The 22,370-nt window shown below is 31.7% G+C and overlaps 1 protein-coding gene across 2 annotated transcripts in view; it reads right to left on the bottom strand.

Moving 5' to 3' along the window:
- LOC136972147 (protein bicaudal C homolog 1-A-like) overlaps nt 1-22,370 on the bottom strand; it is a 28,455-nt gene that overhangs the window by 4,787 nt on the left and 1,298 nt on the right. The window contains exons 2-19 of one of the 2 annotated variants that reach the window (XM_067266700.1): nt 20,771-20,820; nt 19,939-20,008; nt 19,777-19,856; nt 19,552-19,710; nt 17,270-17,323; nt 14,901-15,131; nt 14,609-14,830; nt 14,490-14,547; nt 9,455-9,528; nt 9,180-9,396; nt 8,504-9,115; nt 8,363-8,434; nt 4,223-4,307; nt 4,059-4,165; nt 3,838-3,980; nt 3,735-3,780; nt 3,524-3,666; nt 180-276 (exon numbers count right to left, since the gene is read on the bottom strand). In XM_067266700.1, coding sequence (XP_067122801.1) covers nt 180-276; nt 3,524-3,666; nt 3,735-3,780; nt 3,838-3,980; nt 4,059-4,165; nt 4,223-4,307; nt 8,363-8,434; nt 8,504-9,115; nt 9,180-9,396; nt 9,455-9,528; nt 14,490-14,547; nt 14,609-14,830; nt 14,901-15,131; nt 17,270-17,323; nt 19,552-19,710; nt 19,777-19,856; nt 19,939-20,008; nt 20,771-20,820 — 2,520 coding nt within the window. The remainder of the gene's footprint in view (nt 1-179; nt 277-3,523; nt 3,667-3,734; nt 3,781-3,837; nt 3,981-4,058; nt 4,166-4,222; nt 4,308-8,362; nt 8,435-8,503; nt 9,116-9,179; nt 9,397-9,454; nt 9,529-14,489; nt 14,548-14,608; nt 14,831-14,900; nt 15,132-17,269; nt 17,324-19,551; nt 19,711-19,776; nt 19,857-19,938; nt 20,009-20,770; nt 20,821-22,370) is intronic. The other variant, XM_067266701.1, reaches the window with a different exon arrangement.

The following is a 22,370-nucleotide window of genomic DNA, read 5'->3' as shown; positions in this document are numbered from 1 at the left end:
CCTGCTGAGATTGTGTATATTTTTAAAAATTAAAACTATACACAATCTCATCCTTAAGATCAAGCTAAATTAAAGTACTACTTCCATTGAACTAACTACAAAAATACCAGTACACTAGCCATTGAATATAATTGATGATCAAGATTTATTCAGAACAAACTTAAAACATTTCAAATTACCTGAGATAGCATGTAACATTTTTCTTCTTGCTACAAATGTAACTCCCAGTTCCTGTAAATCAGCTTCTTTCAAAGTAAGGAACACACTTAAATCAATCTGAAAGTAAAAATTAGATGTATAAGTTAAATTATATTAGATAAACAAATCAAACTGAGATGAGGAGCAATTACGCTTGAACCAATTGTTACAAATTTTATTAATAAAGAGAAAGTAATTTTTTTTAAGGCAGAAAGAAATTAGAACTTAAGATTAAAGATGAATTTCGAAGACAACTGTCTTACTTTAAGAAAATTTAAGCTTCTACAAATAACATTTGGCTATTTTACGAATAGAACTTTCTGAAGAAATGCAGTTTTGTAGGTTTATGAATCATTAGTTCAATGTTAAATGTTAAATTTCTAGACTCCTTTGCAGAAGCTCCACACTAAGCTAGCTTAGAAATTTGAAGCTTAATGACAAAAAACACTTAATCCATAAATATTAGAAAATATGTTTTAACCAGTAAGGCACCATCAAACCTTCATAATGGATTTTTAAAACTAATTTATACACTAAACAAATTAAAATTTCCTGTCAGGAGACATTTCTGAGCAAGTTATAATCAAAAATAAAATTGGAATGTTTTAATAGAATGCATTTTTCTCAACTATAAACAAATCAAACTTTGGATATATTTGCAAAACTTTCAAATATTTAGTTCTGAAAATTACACCTATATTACTTATCAGTAATACCAACAGTGGAAAAGTATATATTTATGACAAATATATCCATTGAATTGAAAAATTTTTCATAAAAATATTTTAATTCTCCATATTGAATATCAACTTCAGCATATATATTTTTCATTCATTCATCAAGAATTTATATCCCACAAAAAATATTACCTAATGTCTACCTATTCCAGCAGAGCTAGGTAATTTACTAAAATAAAATATTAACTTTTTAAAAGTTTCCTAATTAATTTTTTTTGTAAAGAAGTTAACGTAATAATCTAAAATCGCCTGTGATATAGATATATTAACTGGACTAGTGTGTTATCCGGATACTACCAGTAAGTCATTTTGCAATTCTTGAAATTATGTTGCTTTGGTGATATTTTGCGACTATGGTAACAATTTAAAATTTTAGATTTGTGCGTTTACATGCATTTCTGGTAGTAGTTACTCTGAATAGATTGACAATTGCAAGTGAAGTAATCTAAAAATATTTAAAAATACACTTATATTTACATAAAACTATTTTGCCTTTATCAATCTAGTTAAGAGTGCTTGCAACTTATGAGTCCATGTAGGGTATTAGGGTAAGTCAGATGTAAAATAATAAATTGCATTTTTTACAGAACAGGTTTAACAAAATTCCAATTTTGTTTCTTATAAAAAAAATTGCCTGGGCAAAAACTAAAGGTTACAAGATATTTCTAACCCTTATATTATAGTATTAGATTAAGATTATTTGATTTATATAACTACAGAAGGTTATCTTATGTAAGGATTTATCACACCAAGTGACCAATCAAACATTTAAAATGTTTAGTCACTGTGATAATCCCTTACCTAACAACCTTTTGTAGTTATATAAATCAAATACACCTATCCCTCAATTTGCATGGTTTTGCTTTTACACAGTTTTTAAATGAAAACAAAGTTTGAGACAGCTGTTGGTAGCCATTCACAGGTTATTCTCATACAAATCTCAGGGAAAGACAGGTTTCTAGACAGATGTGCATCAGTTACCGTAAATACTCTAATACGTCATGTTTTTCGATCCAATACACACTATAGAAAGGAACCGAAAGATAATGGTCCAAAACAAACTTCTAATGGTGTAAAATTACGAAACTTGCTAGGAACATAAACAACGTTTTCTAGGAATGTATCTACTGTGTAAATTGAGAGATGAGTGTACTATAATATAACAAACATTAAAATAAACCATATGAAGAGTTTGGTCATTTTAACCAACCATTGTTCTGTTTATTGCAATACTCTGATGGTAAGAAGTAACACAATTTCATTAGTCAAGTAGACACCAATTGAAAATATGATAGCATTATCATAAAATTTTTCCTAAGAAACTGTACCATTCACATCCAAATATCAAATGGTAATCTGCCAACAAATCAAATTTCGCAAAGACAAAAAAACCAGACCAAATATTTAAATGTGGCACCCTCGAAGACCACTTAATACAAGGTTACTAGCTGCACAAAATACATTTTATGTAATTTTTCTATTTGAATGCTACCATACCACTGGTCTGATAGAAGGAATGTTGCAGAAGGGGGTTGCATAATCATCATTGACCTCCCCCGGAAGAGAGAATGATCAGTGTGACTAATATTGGTCTATTATTAATATTTGAAAATTTGATCCATATTGGATAGATTGTGATGGCCTCTGTATGTGATCGAAGTTGCTAATCTTAATGTCCAAAGACTCAATATAAGACTTATTTAAGCAAGTCTTGTAAAAAAAAATGCAAGAATAATTGCTTTTGTGATGATAAAAAGTATATTTTTGCAACATTGTATAAACTATGTGGAAAATATGTTCTCATAAATATTGTGTTTATAGAAAAATTGCAGACCTATAAATTCCCACTGTCATCTGTGTTGGAATCAAAGATCGCAATGCTTTGTAGATGTTCTTCTGACATAAAAGGTTGATGGCGTTGTTGACCCCTCGGGGAAGGTGACCTCATTTCACTCTCCCCTTTTCCAGCGCTGACCTTCCGTGAGTCAAGACTAATCTTTGTGCACTCTTTGTTCCTTTGTTACATAACCAGTTATGCTAGTCCAACTGCCTTTTTACCAATCTTTCCAATAAGATCCAAGTCTAACAATCTGCCTGTCTGTCCTTCCTTAATCTCAAGAAAGGACTTACATAGATATAAGGTCAAGACCAGATATCAAAAGCTTAGGGCAGGAGGCCCAGATTAACTATACACAAATTTCTGGTTTCAGAAACATATATGTATGAATTTCAGAAACATATGTATGTATGTTTCTGATAACCTGAAATTTGTAATCCATTTGTAATCCAAGTACTTTGAATTGAAACAATTAAAACAGCAGATATTCAAACAGTGAAGACAAATATATCTAGTTCAATTAGTCTTAAGACATCAGTTGTTTGAATATCTGGTTGGAACACTTAAGATACCACAGAACTGATTACAACCTTGAGATCTTTAGTAATATGTAAAAATGTGTATTTTATAAACAAAATGGATAGGACTAAGTGAAAATGCAAGAGATTCTTTAAAATTTAAATAAACTAAATTTGAGGTAAATTTTATGTAAATTTTAGAACAATATTTTAGGTTTAAAAGATGATATTACCTCATTTTCAAGAAATATATCTATGTATTTTTCTACTCCAAGTTTCCTAAATAATCTAGGCAGATGATTGAAGTCTTCCCATGAAATATTTAATTGTGAAGAATAATCAACAAAATAATCACTAGCGCTGAAAAACTTTCCACCTATGTTAAAGTATCTTATTAATATACACATATACATTAAAGAAAAAAATAAAAAATTTACAACTCACCATAATCACTTACAAATGCTTTATCATCAGAGCGATCTGTATGAATCTATAACAGCAAAAGAATTTAATACAAATTAAAAGGCGACGTAAATAAATTAGATACCTGTTCAGCATTTCTTAAGTTCGATGATGCAACTTCTTTCAGTTTATTCTTAAGCTGCAAATCTGGAAGTGATTTCGAGAAATAGCAACCTGACCAGATATCTGTTGGCTTCCTTGTGCTTGTGTCAACAGATTGTTCAAAAGCTACAACAAAGTATATTGAATACATAGAAAAAAATTAGATTGTATTTTAAAAGATATTAGAAAAAAAAATACTAGTACCTTTAGAAGCTAAAAGCCACTTTTCATCATAGCACAAGTCAGACAGTTGTGCCATCAAGTTTTCTTCAAAGTTATTTAAGTGTTGGCTTACAGAGTTATATTCATCTCTGGGAATAAATTACTAATTACATTAAAGTAAACAATTATTTAAAGAATGAACTTACATGTTGGATAACTGTTTAAGATTCCATTTTTCATTCTTCTGTACACTAGAATCTTTCATATCCATGCAATTTTCAGTTACGTTAACTAAATTATTAAATTAATGGGACAATCATCAACAAGGAATAAATTAAAAAGTTCACTATTTGCTTTAATGAAATTAGTTACCATTTTCAGAATAAATACAGAATGTCAACGTTATTTTTATATAAAACATTTTTGTATAAGCTTAAATGTTTGTTAAACATGTTAAGCTCAAAGACAAAAAAAATTTCCCACAAATGAATTTTGATTTCAGATCCAGCCACAATAACAAATTTCAAGTCATGGCAGTTTCAAAAAATGCCTACAACACATTGTGGTCTTATTGGATATGCCAAAAAGTGAAATTGGTGGTATTATTGAAACTGAACACTTCATTTCCTTGTACAGTTCAGTCAAGAAGACAACCAAGATTATTTTAATCAACCAACACATGATCTGGCAATGTAAAAATGCCACAATGCATTGTGGACACTTATTTTTTTATCACATTGCACTATGGCTGCATTAATATCTGTGCAAAAATGAGTAACAAATTTTTGCACAGATATTTTTAATAAATACTTAAATGTATAATTTCTACCAAAGGACAAATACTGTTTATTATTAGAATAATTCTGAACAAAGATCCTAACACAATGTATATTATATAATTCTCTTTGAATTATACAAGTAAAGAACTTGTTAAACTCAAACACTTCATTTCCTTGTGTAATTCAGTCAAGATGACAATTTGCTGTTAGTTTGTAACTGTCAATTCATTGCAAATTTGTTTTCAATAATGACATTCACAGATATAAAAATCTTGTTTGGAGTTGGTATTAGTAAAAAAATGATAAATAGAAGTGTCTTAGAAATTTAAAATTGTGTCATGGTTGTATCAACAAGCATTCACAATTCCCTGTGGCATTTTCACATTGTCAGATTGCATTTTGATTGATTATTAGAAGAAACACAAATTTCACTTATTGAATGCACCAAAATCAACCACCACTTTTTTGCTCAAGGAGTGCTTTTTGGTCTGAGCCTTACATACAGACATTCTGTAAAAAGAACAATCAAGTTTTAACTTAAAATCAATTACATAATGTTAATTCTATTGTGTCTCATGATTCATCATGAAAGACTTAATGAAATTAAGTTTTATCCTCAAGTACTTTTATGTTTAAAATATAAAGGTCATGAAATAGTAAACAAAACATTGTATGCAGGAAAACATGGAAATACACGATACATTACACCTAAGGCATTTTAAATATTAAAAAAACATTACCTGTAAAATTGACTTAAGTTAGACTGACCATTTAGTGGGGCCAGAAATATCTTATTGGTGCATATTGCACCATGCAGTCTACTCATAATGACCAATGATTGCTGTAGACTGCAAATAAAGAATGTTAAGAAATTAGACAAAGTGAAATGGGTGGTAAAGGAATCAATACAAGTAATTTGGTCCTATGATTGAGATTCATTACAGCCTTAAGAGATGCAAATACCAAAGTTTAGGAGCCTGTATCACGGGAGAAACAAGTGTATTGTACAGAAGCCTGACATTATTGTTAAACATTTGTTAAAGCTATGCATGGAGTGCTGTTAATTCATACTTTTCTAAATACCACTATGAAAAGCTTTGTAGTTTATCCACCAGTTAAGTCTTTGTACCTCTCATTATCAAACTGTAAATCTGTTCATATAGCAAACAGCCTAGATGTTAACACAATTTATCCCAACAGTGCAAATAATAGCTCTCATGCTTGTTGAAGTTTGTCCATATATTGAATGACTAGTTCAAAATTGTCCTTATTGCACTTGGTCAATCCCTGTCCATCTAATCCTAAACATTCCTTTTCTCATAATTATAAACTACAGCAAATGTTAAATGGTAGAAGTATAGGGTTTATAATACAGCCATTGTGCTGATCATTCTTAACAGGGAAGCTAGATTAAAAGATTCATGTCAGCTAGTCCCAAGATGTAAATTTCTCTTTTATGTCCAAAACATTTGCTTAGTTAATAGTTAAAAAAACCACTGAACACTAGTAGTTGGTCAATGTGTGCCTCACCAATGGGCTGCCTATTTAAAATGTTAGCCACATTGAAGAAAACTTGTGGCTAGCATTGGAAACTTGTCCCTATTTAAGTCTTCCTGGGTGGCATTTTCCCTTTGGCAAATCACCCACATGTTGCATTGCTGTATCAAGTGGAGCACCCAGAGGACCAAGGGGGCCCAAGAACCTCCAAAGACAAAAGGAAAAGAACTAGAAAAGTATCCAAAATTTTTTCCTAAATTCATTGTTTTATTTATATTGTATCTTGTCTTCAAAATACAAAACTATATATTTTTATACTATTTATGAATTAGCGGTCACATAAAATGGGAATTTTATTTGAATTTGCATTAATTTTTATTTATTCAACTTGGCTCCAAGATTAAATCCTGCACACACCACTGGCTGTCTTTCCCCAAACAAAAATGTAAAAACAGTGTGAAACCTGTATAACAATTACAAGTAGACAGTAATATGTTAAGGAAATGCAAATTAAAAACATTTGCAAAAAAGGTATTTAAGATAATGATTATTATGAAATGAATTTAGCCTTTAATAAAGAATAAGTCAAATCTGAAAGTATTTTACTTAACCAGATTACATCAGGCTACTTGTCTAATTATTTAGTAATTAATTATAATCATGAACTATTCAGTAAATATAATAGTGGACAAGTAGCCCAACATAAACTGAGTTATTTGGCTTTACAGATTTATTGAGTTTCGTGAAGTTTATATTTTATCTGACCAACTTTTTATTGTTAATTGCATTTAGTATTGACATGAAATTAAAAGTTGGTTATCAATAAAGAAAACAAACAAACATTCTCTGTTGTATATTAAAGTGAAAATAGGAATGGCTTGTTTTAAAACTGCTACAGGGAACCATGAAACAAAGCACATTGCAATAACTGGGCTTCCTTACACTATGTACCTGCTATGCAGGACAGCAAACATTTACACACTTATCAGTTAACACCTGCAGCAACCCTAGTTCACAGAACCAAACTATTGCTCTTATAGACCCCCCCTTCTACTATCCATTTAATTTCTTTAGTAATTTCTTAACATTGTTTATAATATGCCATTCATTAATAAGATGCATTTCTATTTCAGGAGAAGTAAAATTAAAGTATTTCCTATTAAACAGTTTTGGAACCAATATATTGTGGCCTAACGCCATGCTTCAAATGTATATTTTTATATATGATTTTATCGTTTTTTATATTTTATATTTTCCGTTCCTTTATTCCTTTCTTTCTAACCTATTTGTCCATTCTTCCTGGAATGTATCCATTTGTCTTACACTTTGTTATTTCGATGACTCACTCCTGAAAACAAAAGAGGAAGTGCAGCCCTGAGAGGAGAGAGAGGAACACGTGGGTCAGTCTGGAGCGGGACCTCGAGTTGGAAGGAGTGTTTGTGGAGCCTCCCGAGTACGCATAGGGCCGAACGATAAAGACAAGAACAATCCGAACTGTGTTTTAGAAAGTGAGAAGTGAAAGTATTCGTCAATCCCCGTTTCACCGTGACATCCTGGCCGGTAGATTTGTCATCTAGGTTGTGGGTACCCTCTTTCCTGTCCATTCTTGATATTCCCTCTTTCTTGCTATTTTTGTTTTGTATACTAGTTTTAATTTTATATTTTAAGTGATATTGTCAGGAAAATTTGTTGTACAAGATTCGGTATTTGCTCTCGTGTATTGTCGGTTGGAAAGGTGTTTGTTGGTATCCTCTGTATCCTGTTTATTAACGAGCAAAGAAAATAAAATTCATCGTGTTTTGTTTCTCTTATTTTCGACTGTCTTCTTACCACTCAGCTTCACAATATAATCCATTTAGTTATTTAAGATTAAATTTGAAAATTAGTGCCTTAATGTTTGATATTATCTAAATAAAATTTTTAGATAAATAACTCATTTTAAAATATTTTTCCATTATTTGCATTTGTTCTTTTAAAGAATGTTAAAGTGTATTATTCCTAAATATAAGCAGAAATAACCAAAAATTTTCAAAGTTTCTCCAGTAAAACAATTTCAATAAATCTACTCACTATTGGAAAGAGGCATTTTACGTTTAACTTCATGGTAACTTTGAGATGAATTATGAAGGGTCGTATCTTTTTCTACACAAAAAAAAGCAGATGATCAAAAAGAATAAACTTATTCATGCATTCAAAAAGAAAAAATAATACCTTTATTTAATGAGTAAAGAGAACTAGGATCTGTAGTCTTATATTCATGAGTTACTTTATCTTGTGTTGTCTGAATTATATCATTTCCCCATTTTGAATTATATGAAAACAACTGATGTGTTCCCGTCTGTGATGGCATCTGTTGAAAAGACCAACCACTATATGTTGGTTTCTCTTGTACAGATGTAGTTGATTGACTACAAGGCCATGAAGTTGTAGAAGTTGCTTGGGGAGACCATATATCTGGCATAAATAAAGGATTACATACACCAGAAAACTCATTTTGTTTTGGATTCTGTTGTAAAACAGAAAAGTTACTAGATGAATTTGCATTAGTTGTTGACTTCTTAATCAAATGATTAGAGGATTCTGAATCAAGTTTTCTTTTAATCTGTGGTGGCATTGGTCTACAACTTGTTTGAGGAATGCAGAATTCAGCACGAGGTGCTGGTATTCTGTAAGTATTCTGAAAATTTGGAAGGGGCCCTTCTATATTGCTAGTTTTGTTTAGCTGTTCCAGAACATTGTTGATAATAGATGACAACTTGGGATTTGTTGTAACTTGAACAGGAAGAAAATTTTTGTCTATGTTTGCCATTGCAGAATGAAAATCTGAAAAAAATTAGTTAATTACTTATTTATTAATCACATTAAAAAACTAATTTAAAAAAAATACCATTTAGAATTTTAAGTCTCTCATCAACTTGTTTTGAACTTTTGCAAACATCATTTCCTTCTGTTAAGGACATTGTTGCAATAAAGAGAGCTGATGCCAAGGCAGCAGCATGTTTGTCACAGCACACGGGGACTTCAGATTTATCAAGATTCAACATCTGCCGCCTTACTTCAAATAAGATCCTGGATTCTCTTTCTGGACCTTGCACAGTAATGGTCTGGGGGAAAAATTTATTATAACAACAAACCTTAAAAGAAATATTAAGTTATTTTTACCTTCACATTCTCCTTTTTCTTCAATCTCATCATGATGTTAATTTTATATTCCGACATCATATTTGTAACTTGTTCTGTTTTAAAGATAAAAACAATCATTAAATTTTTGGTAGAAAAAAAGTGAATAGATACAAAATATGAAAATTGCAATGTGCAATTATAGTTAAATGGCAGTAGGAGACAAACTTGTCACATGAAGTGGTTGGTGCTTGATGGCTTAATATGGCATGCAAACTTTAAACTTACATTTCTGCTAGAAATTGATAGTTGGCTGGATTTGGGGTTTTGTGACATAAGACCTAGGTAGGCCATGCTAGACATTAATTTTTATTTAAAGTATTACTTCAATTTTTTTTGCTGGTTGCTTGAGTCCCAGTTAACAGTCTACTGTATACCTGTAATATTTCACACACACACTTCTACACATTTTAATTTGAATTATTACTTATTTTTCAATACTAATTTTTCTGTATTTAACACTTTATTCATGGGGAAAGAGCTGGCAACACTAATTTGAACATTCTCAGCAGACAGAATGAACCTAACCACATGGCCAGCACAGTACAATAGAACCTGTGTTTTTTTCTTTTTTGTTTATTCAAAAAATTCAGCACAAAATCCTTTTTCCTCAAACTTCCTAATGTGGGATATGCCATTTTTCTCACCATTTCTCCTCAATTATGGGAAGTAAAATATTTGGTTCTTTCCTTTCTAGCCTTATTTATGCATTTTAATTGTAAAAAAACCGGAAAGTTGCTGTGACATGGAAAAAAATCTAAGGCAGAAAAAAAGAAAGGAATTAAACTAATACAACAGGATGTCCTGAAATAAAAGAAAGGTATGCAGTTTAAAGAAAAATTCAAGTTTCACAGTAAGAATCTGTCCAATTCCACCTTTAATCCTTTTACACAAAATTAGTCTATGTATTCCTTCTGTTGCAGGAGCATGTGGAGCATATTTAAATAATATTTAATTTTCTACTGTGTGTTCCTGTCATCTATAGCATGATATGGATGCTGGTAGGAGTGTAGTGAGTTGCCTAGATGCCTGATAAATACTTCTGGGCTTCATTTGAAATCCCATATTCTCATCTGACAATCAGGATTTCTTACCTCCATGACCTTTCAGTACTTTCCATGGACAGAACTGTTCCTTCCATCTCTTTATGATGGTGTTGGTGATGTGTAGTGGAGAATTGTGAGATTATATAAAGTACGAACGAGTCGACATGGAGAACTTGTGATGGAAGAAATTGATAACGGATGTACTTGATAGAGCAGATGCTTAGAAGGGGTGTGAAGTTTAGGGCAACAAGTACAAGGTCCAGCGAGCTGGATAGTACAAATAAATAACTAGATTTTATTCTCGTAACAAAGTAATTTATTTTCGCTCTAAACAGGTTCTTTGGATCCCAACAACTACAAGTGATTTCTACACACACACACGTTACAATCTATCCTAACAAACAAAAGATCAACAAGCGCGACAACTATACGTGGGCCAAAACTTATAATTAGCATAAGAATTAGTTTGTAACTAAGGAAAGAAGAGAAGATGGAAAATAGAAGAAGAAAAAAGGTAGAAATACCCAGGACTTTCCTGTTTTTTCAAAGACTTGGGTGAGATACTAGTTTGATGCTTTTCTTGGAACGTTGCTCCTCGTGTTATCCTGTCGGCACTCCTTTCAATTTCTTTCACTAACTTCCTTGGGGTGAACGTAGCCTTCAATTGTCTAAAATTCAAATCGGGTGGCTACCCTAATTCTGCCCTTATTCTTCGGAATTCGAGTCCAAGTCTTTTTTTCAAAACCTAGTGGTCTCCGATTGTCGTACTAGCCATCTGGTGCCTTCCTTCTCTCTGTCCGTCCTCGTTGAGAGTTCCAACCAAAACTGTCTCTTCCCTTTGTTCATCGGCCCCAGGGCCTTGCCTCACCTTTTGTTTACATACACCTTTCCTGGAATTGGTAATCCCAGCCAAGGGATAATGAACCAGAAAGACAAAGCAAGAAAGTTCTAGAAGGAGATGAGACAAAATAGAAAAAAAAAGGATACTAAACAAAACTTAAATTTATATTTACAACAAAAATATATAGCATACAGCTACAGGGGGAATCCATTTATTTCAGTAGGGACTAGACAAAGACAACTATCCAAATTAACAAGATAACCCTTTAATTTTCCTTGGAACATACAATACATCCAGGGAAACACAGGAACTTACAGAGCCCGACAATCCAATCTACAAAATAGCTTTAACACACAATTCTCCTGACAATAATATGCTATAGAATTCCCGTAATGCACAGACAAAACGTACGGACATTGAGTTTAAAGTGTACCTCTTCTTTTACTTTTTATTGGACAGGAAACAGTTCAAAAACAAAATCTTCCTGCTGACCTAGTTGCAGTCTTTACTTTCCGGCTTCCCGACTATTTTTTTCACGCACTTTCACACACCACACTCTTCCCTACTAATTCTTCCTTCTCTCTCCACTTCCATTCTAACTTCTCCCCGAGACACACCCTCCAATAAATCTCCCACCCTAAGTTACACACCCAGATTTACACAACTCATCTTCACTGAGTCGGACCCACTGCATGGCAAAGGGGGGCAGGAAAAGACGCAAGGCACACAATCCTTTCCAAATAGTCAAATTTCATTGTGCAAATGCAGCAAAACTTGTGTAACAGTTTCTCAAGCAAACACCATTTTCATTATTGTGACTGCAGCACCATGGCTAATTATTCTTCATGCCTCAATTCTAAGGAAAATAGCTTCCTCACACAATGTGTTTATGTACTGAATTTTGGCAATGATTTAGAATGCATGAGGTTTCAATCCAGAAACCACAAATTATCCCAGAAAATTTCTGAAACAGCATTTGTCATTTTACATGTCACTTTGAATAAAATTTTAATGTTTAGATTTTTTTTCCTTGCCGGGGCTTCCCATAAATTCTTTAAGTACCAGGCCCTGCAAAACCCCTAACCAATTCTGGTTGGGATGAAAATTGGATTATGAGCTCACTATTTAGCTCCATGTTTTACTTGTTGGCAATATGTAATTCATTTGATAAATTAAACCAACATCATGCATTTTTAAGTATAAAATGTTGTTGTATTTTCTTTTCTTAAAGAAAATCATTTGTGATTTTAAAAGTATTTTTATTAACAATTAAATGTGTAAAATTTTTAATTTTATTATACTAATTGTAAGAGTACAAATTCCAGTTTGCTTCATATTGCAAAAAACAGTTCAGATTAATTATACTTTGTATTTCATTACTATTACAGATTATTGATACTATTGTTACTGTAGTTTCATAATCAATGAAATTGTTTAAAATATCCTTTAAATTTGAGTTTGATTTTTTAAAGAAATTTATTCCATTGGAATTTCATGCTCTATTTTCACTAAAATAACTGCAGTAATTCGAAACTAGTAATTACTGAAAATTAATGGAAACAATTGATTTTTGCTAAACTTAAATGCTAAATACATACTTTCGGAAAGTAATACCAGTATCAGGTTGTAACGGTAAAATTTAGACATTTTTTCCTAAAACATGTTATACATCCTTAATGAATGTTCTATAAACAGAGTAACCAAAGGGCATTTCACCACATTTCATTGGAAATGATTTCCAAAATTACATATGAAATTTTTGAAAGAACACAATCATATACTGCTGTTCTATTACTTGAAAAATGGCCTCACAATACAACAAAGAATCAATCTCACTTGCAAAAAGTTGTTCACCCATGAATGCTTTAACAAAAACCCAATCAGCTGTTGTGCCAAAAGAATAGTGCAGAAGGAAATGATCTGCATTTGGCATCATGATCATCATGGCTGCTTCCAACCAACATAACTGCAGTAGTGCATTATAGCTACATGGGGCCAAGTAAATTTGAATTAGGAGGCCACACCGTGTTGAATTCAAAAATTCCTCTGAACAAAAATGTTTGAAGAAATCTCCTGGTATCCTAGTTTGTTTTTAATGCAAAGGTTGCATTAAGAAAAACTAGGATACCAGTACCACCAATGCAGGGTGCATTGGTACATTGGAAAGGTGCAGTTTGCAAATAGCCCAAATTTAAAAATTTATATTCTTACTGAAGTAATGAGTTTATAAAAGATTAGTTTAGGGGCCCCAGGCAATTGCAGTGGTGTGTTATGGGCAAAAAATCACAAAAGAACTCTACTGACCAACTGGATCTTTTAAACATCAAAATTAAAACTTTATCCAAAAATTGACAAAGTCCAATATTACCACAAAACATGCCAGTACAGAAAAGACCTTAGCAAAGCTGGCCAGTCTGGGCTGAGAAGTTCTACATCATCCACCTTACTGCCAGACTTGGCACAAGCTATTTTGTGCTCTACAGAACTATACTGCTAATACACACACAGTTTAATGATAAAACCCAGCTCAAGACTTTCTTCAAAATGAAAACCTAATCATTATGCTCACAGAATTGGAAGTTTACAGCAAAAGTGGTGAGATATGATTGCTATTGATTGTTAATGATTACAGTTCAACCTGGTAGGTAATTGCAATCATTGTAAAAAAATCTTAATTGACAATTAACACAAGTTGTGTAAATTTTACTTTTTACAATATGAAGATAATTTTCACTTCAAAATTGCAACTTTATTTCAAATTGAAATAGTCTTAAAATTTAAAAAAAAAACTTTGTTTCAATAGTCTAATTTCTGGTATTAGATTACCATTTAAAATTTTTTTACATTAATATAATTGTTTACTGTTTGTACAGTACATTAAAAGTAAAGTTTTTCCCATAAACATATTGTCATTAAAACTAAATTTTGTCTTTAAGATTTTTGATATTACACATACTTTAGTCCAACACTAATACAATCTTAAAGATGTTCATTCCTATACTAAATGACTATACAGAATAAATATTAAAAAGTATTTTTTATTTACATTCTCTTAGAATTAAGCATCTTAAACAATTGTTTGTGAAATTTGTTAAAAATTAAAGTTAAATATAGAAAAAAGTTTAAATACCTGAAGCTATATCTTGACCTTCTTTAAGATTAAAACTTAGAGTAAGAGGTAAATAACCCTGAAAAAAGTAAAGTTTAGAACTTTTTATTATAAATCAAACCTGTTAATCCGTACCATACCATTAATTGCTTCCACGCTTTGTAAACATCATCAAAAGCACCAGATATATATACTGCTGATCGATTTTGTGATGTATCAGTGATTGGAGTGACTGTAGACTGGAAGACAATATTAACATTGCAATTGCGTTTTATCTGTTGCACATTAATACTTGCAGGACCCATAACAGCTTGATGATTTTGTAAACCAACATCTGTCTTTAATGTTACTGGGAGTTTAAACTGCATAAGAAAAGTTTTAAGTCATTAATTAAGAAGGAAAAACTATTATTTTATAAAAATTAATACAAACATCATCGTTTCCAGTTAAGTATTCCATTAAAACATGCAATCCTTGTCGAAAGCGTGCAAATTGCTTCTGTAGTCCTCTGGCAGTAATCAATATCCTCTTGTATTGTTGATGAAATGTTGCAGTAAAACTGTAGTTTTGTAGGATTAGTTGAATTGCAGGGGAGGAGGGCTCGGGTGGGGATTGACAATAAATTGCAGGTAATTCAAAGGTCACTACAACTGGTAGGAGATTCTAAAAAAAAATTTACATTTTTGTTAAATAAATTTTGGAATTTTTTTATGATTATAACAATGTAACAACTTGAGAAATAATTTATCTAAGATTGGTTTAAGTCATATCTAATTTTCCTTTGTAGTAATGAACAAAAATATTATATATTACACACACACACACAATATGCCAAAGTTTTTATATATATAGTAAATATTTAAAGTTTACTAGTGTAAACTGGTCTAAGCAAAATTCTATTAAAATGGTCCTAAATTTCATAGGCTACTATTATGACTTCTAAATTAATAGACAATTTAAAATCTAGCATTGTATACAACCATCAGTACTAAGATCAGAGTTCACTGAATAGCAATACCTTGCCTAGAGATATTAAATCAGCCTTAAGTTATTTACAATGATTAACTTTTAATTTCCTTTCAATACAATCTGCAAATTATATTGACCTTTGGCATCTATGGTACAAATGAATAGGCTATAGCCTATAATCTAACAATTTTCCTCAAAAAATAACAAGTAAAATCATGGACATGTACAGGAAAATTTTTTCTGGAGGAGGGCAAAGCTTGAAAATAATTATCAATAAACTTTTAATATATTTTGGGAGATTTTTTCACAAGTGGATTATAGAATTCAGTATTGCATCAGTGTCTCATGACCAAGGGTGTAAAGTTATGCTTCTCAATCACTTTTACAATTATAAATTTGTGGAATTTTTTGCTCGATCCCAGAAAGGGATAAGTGCCCTGTATGTCCTCCTCTGTGGATGCCCACAAAATAATTTGAGACATGTCAAGTTATTACACATTATCCTGTCAAGAAGTTGTCTTGACAGGGTTAATCAAAAAGCAGTCTTTCATGATTGATGGAGAAATTTAAATGTTTCAGAAACAAATCCAGAAAATTCTTAGAAGGCAATTTAGTTAAGATATAATTAATAAAAAAGTTTCACAGAAACACCAGGAATATGTTCAAAATTACAAAAACATACCAAGGGAGCATTGCATTCTTTGTGTGGAATTATGGTTTATTTTATAATTTATTAATTCCCTTTAACCTATCATCAATAAGTTTACTATAAAATTTGATCAAACAGCTCTGCCAAAGTTTTGTTTGATTTTTTTATCCTAAGAGAGAACAGGAGTTGTTGAACTTACCATAATGAACTGAACAATACACAGTATAAAACTTTTAAGTTTAACGTGTGATCATATTATCAAGCCATTAGCAAGTGCAAACGTTAGCATAACCTTACGCCCGTTATTTGGGAGATCTTTAAAATAACTTACTAATTTTGGTGGTTGAAAGTAAGGATTGTCTTAAGCAAAGATCTGACTGTTTTATAAGTTTATAGCCTATTCATTCTGCTTTATAGTCAATTTTTTAATAAAGCTCAAATCTAGAAAAATTTAAAGTGTCTACAAATTTCAAGAATTTATTGATTATGCACCAAGAAAAAAAATGAGTGAACTTGCACAAATTATTGTATCATGATACAATAATGAAAAATTCCATTTGCAGTCATAGGCAGAATGTTACAACACTCCTAAATAAAGCATTTTTCATGCATAAGTGTGAAATTATATCAAAAGTTTTAGATTGTCTAGACATAAGAATATGTATCTTAAATTACTAAAGCCAACTTATTAATATTAACTAATTACTAAGCCAATTTATAATGCCAACTTAAGGAGGCAACTGTATTAACTTTAAAGACTGAGACTATCTCCATGCATGCGTGGAGATACCTGTTCAAGGAAATTCGAACGGAGTCAGGAAGAAGGGTGAAATGCGATATATATTAATACAATGTTTAAAATCAAACAGCATCGTTCTAATGGTCCAAGTAGGAAGCCAGTTTAGTTTGGCATCTAAAGCAGGCCTTGGTGAAGGCCAAAAACATTCAGAAGTTTAGTTTAAGTTCAATACTGGTAAAAAAGGTTTTGTTTGTGACTGTTCATTTTTCACTCCAGTATTTCTGATTAGACGACTTATTTTAAATTACTAAAAATTAATATAAATTAATGTAGTTGCAAAATTTTAAGCTAAAATTATGGATAAAATTAAACTAAATATTTAGAAAATTATTAATTCAATAAAATATTTTAGAAAAAAGTTAAAATAGCTCAATGAATACTTACTCTTAATTTGCATCTTGCTTTCTCCACCCCAGTTGTCTGACCAGTGATCGATACCTGTAATATAAACAGTACTCTGTAAAGTTATTTTATTAATTCAATAATGCAATTTGGCAATTAATGTGAAGTCAGACAATACATTGATATTTTAATGGTCTAACTTAAAAAAACTACAAAATTCAGCTAATATACTATAATAATCAGGTTGTAAAGGTGAAATTTAGATATTTTGATTTTTTCTGGAAAATAAACTGAAAGAATATATATATATATATATATTCTTTCATATATAATATGAAATATATATATGAAAGAATAGTAGATATCTATTTAGAAGATATCAATTTAGGTAAGTTTAGCTCATCTAAATTGATATCCTCACACAACCTCATTAAGAGGATCCTTGCCACCTTACTCAATGTAAAAAAACCAGCAACGAGTTGCTCAAGTTTCCTGGCAACATTTAAAATTTTGGTGGTGCCGTCGTGTTATATTTTATGAAACTTTATTTTTAACAATTATAAAACAGCAAAAAGCTTAATTTTGAGGATGGGGTGGGTTTTATAAAATATTGTAAATGCTAACGTCATTAAGTCCGACCCTACTGGCGTTACACACAAATCCCATTATCTCCTCATCCCTCGACCTTTAACCACCAAGATTTAATAGCATCAATCCCCTAATACAGCGGTCCCCAACCCCTGGGCCGCGGACCAGTACCGGTCCATGGATTAAATGGTACCGGGCCGCCCAAGGAACATTAAATTGTTTCCATTTTATTTACTGGTTTGTGTGACTTTCAATGGAAGAGGAGTTAACTGGGAGCCGAGAGACGTCACCTAAAACCGCATCAATACCACACATGTGCAAAATCCCCCTCCAGCGGGCCGCGGTAAAATTATCAAACGTTGACCGGTCCGCGGCGATAAAAAGGTTGGGGACCGCTGCCCTAATACACAAACCTCCCTGCAAAATTTCAGAAATTTGACAAAATACCCAGGAAGTTTTACACTTCAAAGAGGGTGAACAAAATACATTAACATCCATACATACAGAAACCCTCCCCCGAACGTCGAATGTTTTTGCATTTCTCGACATTAATTAAGGTCCAGAGTCCAAAAATTTAAAAATCCTGGGAATCGTTTTTTAACTAAGTCAAAAATAAAAAAGAAAAACACAAAAGCAAAGTAGGAAGAAGTAAAAACGATAAAAATCAACAATGAAAGACAGCTAATAATAGCCACAAACTTACCCCACTATAATCAAACTAAATAACTTGGAACAGTAGTGTGTGGATGCTAAAAACAGACAAAACCCTTCATGACCGCGTGATATCCAAGTTAAAATTTTTGTTGTTGTTACTTCCATTTACATTAAAAACTGGCAATTTACAAACTGTTAATTCTGTACGATGGCCATTTTTTAAAATTAATTAAAAAAAGTGTGATTGATATAAAAATGAGTTATCAAATAATCTTGTGTTTTAAGCCATAAAAAATAAGTTCAGTGACTTACTATACTTTAATGTTTAAATAGTGCCTTTAGAAGAGATTGTTTTTGAAAACTTTATTCAAATTAGTTGTGATCTAATGAGGTGAAATGCCACTAAAAATGTTTAATCTTAAGACCTTTAAAGAGTCTTAAATATTTTAGCATATATGTCAGATGACGGGATGGCCGAGCTGTTAAGATGTTAGCCCACCATTCTAACGTACTACCTGGGATCAAATCTCAGAGGGTGAAAGCCAAGACACTTTCACGGAGTCTTGTCCTGGATATATTTGGCCCAGTTTGTCACCTACTGACACTAAATATTACCGTATTTCCCCGAAAATAAGACCTAACCAAGCCCTAGCATGATTTTTCGGGATGCTCGAAATATAAGCCCTACCTCCAAATAAGCCCCAGTTAAGATCTTATTTAATATGTCCGTTGTGGATTGCAACGAACGTATTGAATTATAAAGTAATATAAATTATTAGCATCCCCTGTTCGTGGGGCAGATCTACATAGGGACTAATAGGGCTTAAGCCCTGGGCCCTCAAGTGTCAAGGGCCCCAAAAATCATAAATTTTTAATACTTTTTCGTTAACAACGAGCACTTATTGTATGGTAAAAAAATAGTTATTAATTTTATAATTATTATAATTTATAGTAATATGTGTATTAACAAAAAATGGGGCCCCATTGGACTTCAATAAGCCCTAGGCCCCGAAAAACCTAGATCCGCCCGTGTACTGTACAGTACCTGTTATACGTTTGAGATAGAGAAAATTGTCCTTTACCTGATTACTTTTCTCAGTTGTGCTAGTTCGATTTGAATCAGGAAAGTGAATGTGACATTCTGTTTCTTCCATTATATTTTGAATTGTTGTTCCACCTTTGCCAATTATGTGAGAATGATCAGTATATGGAATATCCATTTTTAGCGTTACTTTGTTACGCTAGAAATAGGAGGAAAATTACATTTTTAATAAATTTAAAAAATGATATTTGTATAGAAATTTTACCTTTGTATCCAATACTTTAAGAACTCTCTCTTTTGCAGCTAAAACTACTTCAGGTTTTCCACAGATTTTAATATTTGGATCTGAAATGTTTTAAGTTTAAGACAAAGTAAATTAAACTACTTTCTCTTTGTAATTATGTTTTCAATTAATATTAGTAGTTACCTTTTTTAGATTTAGCTCCTATTTTTAATCTCGTTGGCCAATAAATTTCTGCTCCAGTTTCTTCAGCTATCTATATTATATTCCATAAAATTTCAAATATAACCAATCCAAACTATCATTTAATTAATGCATTCATGTATGCAGTAAGTGGATGATTTCATTAATGAATTAAATCATGATCTTTTCCCTATTTAGGTTTTAACTAAGTATGTAAGTACGACTTAACTGTCGTAAGTGTAGTAATTATTTAATGAGCATAAACATTAAATCTCTGGAATGCATTTTTCAAGTTTCAGTGTAAAATTCTAATGTTCGCGAAAATTTTCGTGTCAAACTTCGGTTACCGTTACCTTTGGTGCCAAGATGGCGGCTCGTCTGATTCCAGCAAGGAAACAGTGGGACGCACGTTCTAACCTAATCTATTATTTATTAGAATAGATTAGGTTAGAACGTGCGTCCCACTGTTTCCTTGCTGGAATCAGACGAGCCGCCATCTTGGCACCAAAGGTAATATTAACCCAAACTTCAAATGTTTATTAATTTATTTTGTGATTTTTAAAATAAATTTAAACCTAAAAATAATTCTCGGGCACATTTTTATTGATAGAAGGTTTTGAAATTCTAAAAAATTCTAAAAAGGCATATCATTTTCAAAAAATCCTTCAAAAAGTTGACCTTAAACATTACAAGCTTGAATAAATACACATTGTGTTTGTAATAATTTAAATTATTAGAGGAATGAAAAGAATCTGAAGGTTTAGCAATTATTCTAGAAATTAAAAATTGAACTCAAACATTAAATTTCGTTATACTGTATAAATTAAGTGCGTACTTTACGGAAAAATACTCCTGCGGCCGTCTTTTCCATATCTGTTTCTTCACCTATTTAAAAAAATATATATTCTTTTGTAATGTTTAATCCGCATAATGTAATAAATTTATATATTAATAATTACAAATTTAACATTTCAAAAATCGAAACTAAATAAGAATCCTTGAAGCAGCTCTTCAAATCTGTGGTATCTATTTATATAGGATGTATGTCCCAAATATGTACACACTTTCATCGTTAATAAACATCTTTATTGAAAAAAAATTTCTTTTAATTTTATAGTTTAACCAATTGTTGTTCTTGTAACGAAAATTGCGATTCTTAAAGTTTAATGGGATCCAAGATCCCGCTAAACGCCATTTTCAGAGCCCTTACCTACCCCCCGTCGCAGTGACGAAGAATAGGAAACCGGGGTGAAGGATGATGCCCGCAGTTTCAAAAATAAGTCAAATATGCTACCAGCAAATGCTCCAGCTAAGCTAGGGTCCAACTCGATGTAACAATTGTGCCAAATAGATTTCGCATCCGGCCATATTTTTCTATATTCAAGGAAGGAAATAAACTTGCAATCTTTTCTTCCAATGGTGTTAAAAGTTTTAACGGAAATAATTACCTCGACATTGTTATTATGGAGCGAAAGAAACATTACTGAGGACTTCGAATTTACAACGCTAACGTTTCTTAATTAAATTATAGTTTCCTGCTATTGGGTTGAACGGGAAGTTTAGCGTATTTTTAACAGGTGTCGTTACTTAATGTAGATGTGTGCAAGGTCTATATAAGGTGGTCAGGACACGCGTACTGGAGCCGCCATTTTGAGTCGCATGTTTAAAACAAACTTGTACGAGCAGTCAGTTTTATACGACATTAAACTAAAATTGCATAAATTAGCTTAATTAATGAGACCTTGGATGTGTGATTTAATTATAATAGTCGTGAAATTTAGCACTGTTGCTAATGCGAGATTATTATTCTTTGTTTAGAAACGTCTTTGAATAAAAAGATTTGGCATATACTTTGAGTTTCGGAAAGAATATAACACCGTACAAATGGTAAATCATATTTGTAATGTGCATGAAAAAGTCCTTCGTGGAACACTTGAAACATGTTCCAGACAGTGTTCCGAAAAACAACGGTTAAGAAACGCAAATATTTAATTAAATTCGATTGTACAGTACATAATCAGTGCAATAATGGTTTTTTTAATCAAAAGGTTAATGAACAAGCACAAAACGTTCATATTAGGTCAGACACCAAATTTTTTATGCGCAGTCTTTTTCGAATGTATGTCTCGCCCCTCACTACTCAGCTTGGCATAATCAACGATGGATGGGTATTAATTGCCATACCTGTGACGGCCTTCTAAGCTCTATTACTCACAGGACAAAAAAGTTCAAAAAATTGTAGCCACAGCAAAAGGCGTATATAGGAAAGCGCTTTAAAACTCTAGCCATTTTCGTACCAAGAAAATGTATAGATTACGGCATGCCTTTAATATTCACGAATAATATAGAGCAGATTTTTCTACATTTTATCATTTCGTTAATTTCTCATACTAAAATTTAGAAAAAACTTACATTCAAATGATTTTAGTTCATAT

The sequence above is a fragment of the Centruroides vittatus genome, unplaced genomic scaffold (genome assembly GCF_030686945.1).
Source record: "Centruroides vittatus isolate TY-2023 unplaced genomic scaffold, ASM3068694v2 contig_2818, whole genome shotgun sequence".
NCBI classification, from domain to species: domain Eukaryota; kingdom Metazoa; phylum Arthropoda; class Arachnida; order Scorpiones; family Buthidae; genus Centruroides; species Centruroides vittatus.
Note: the sequence above shows the minus strand (reverse complement) of the source record. Positions and strands in the feature narration are given on the sequence as shown.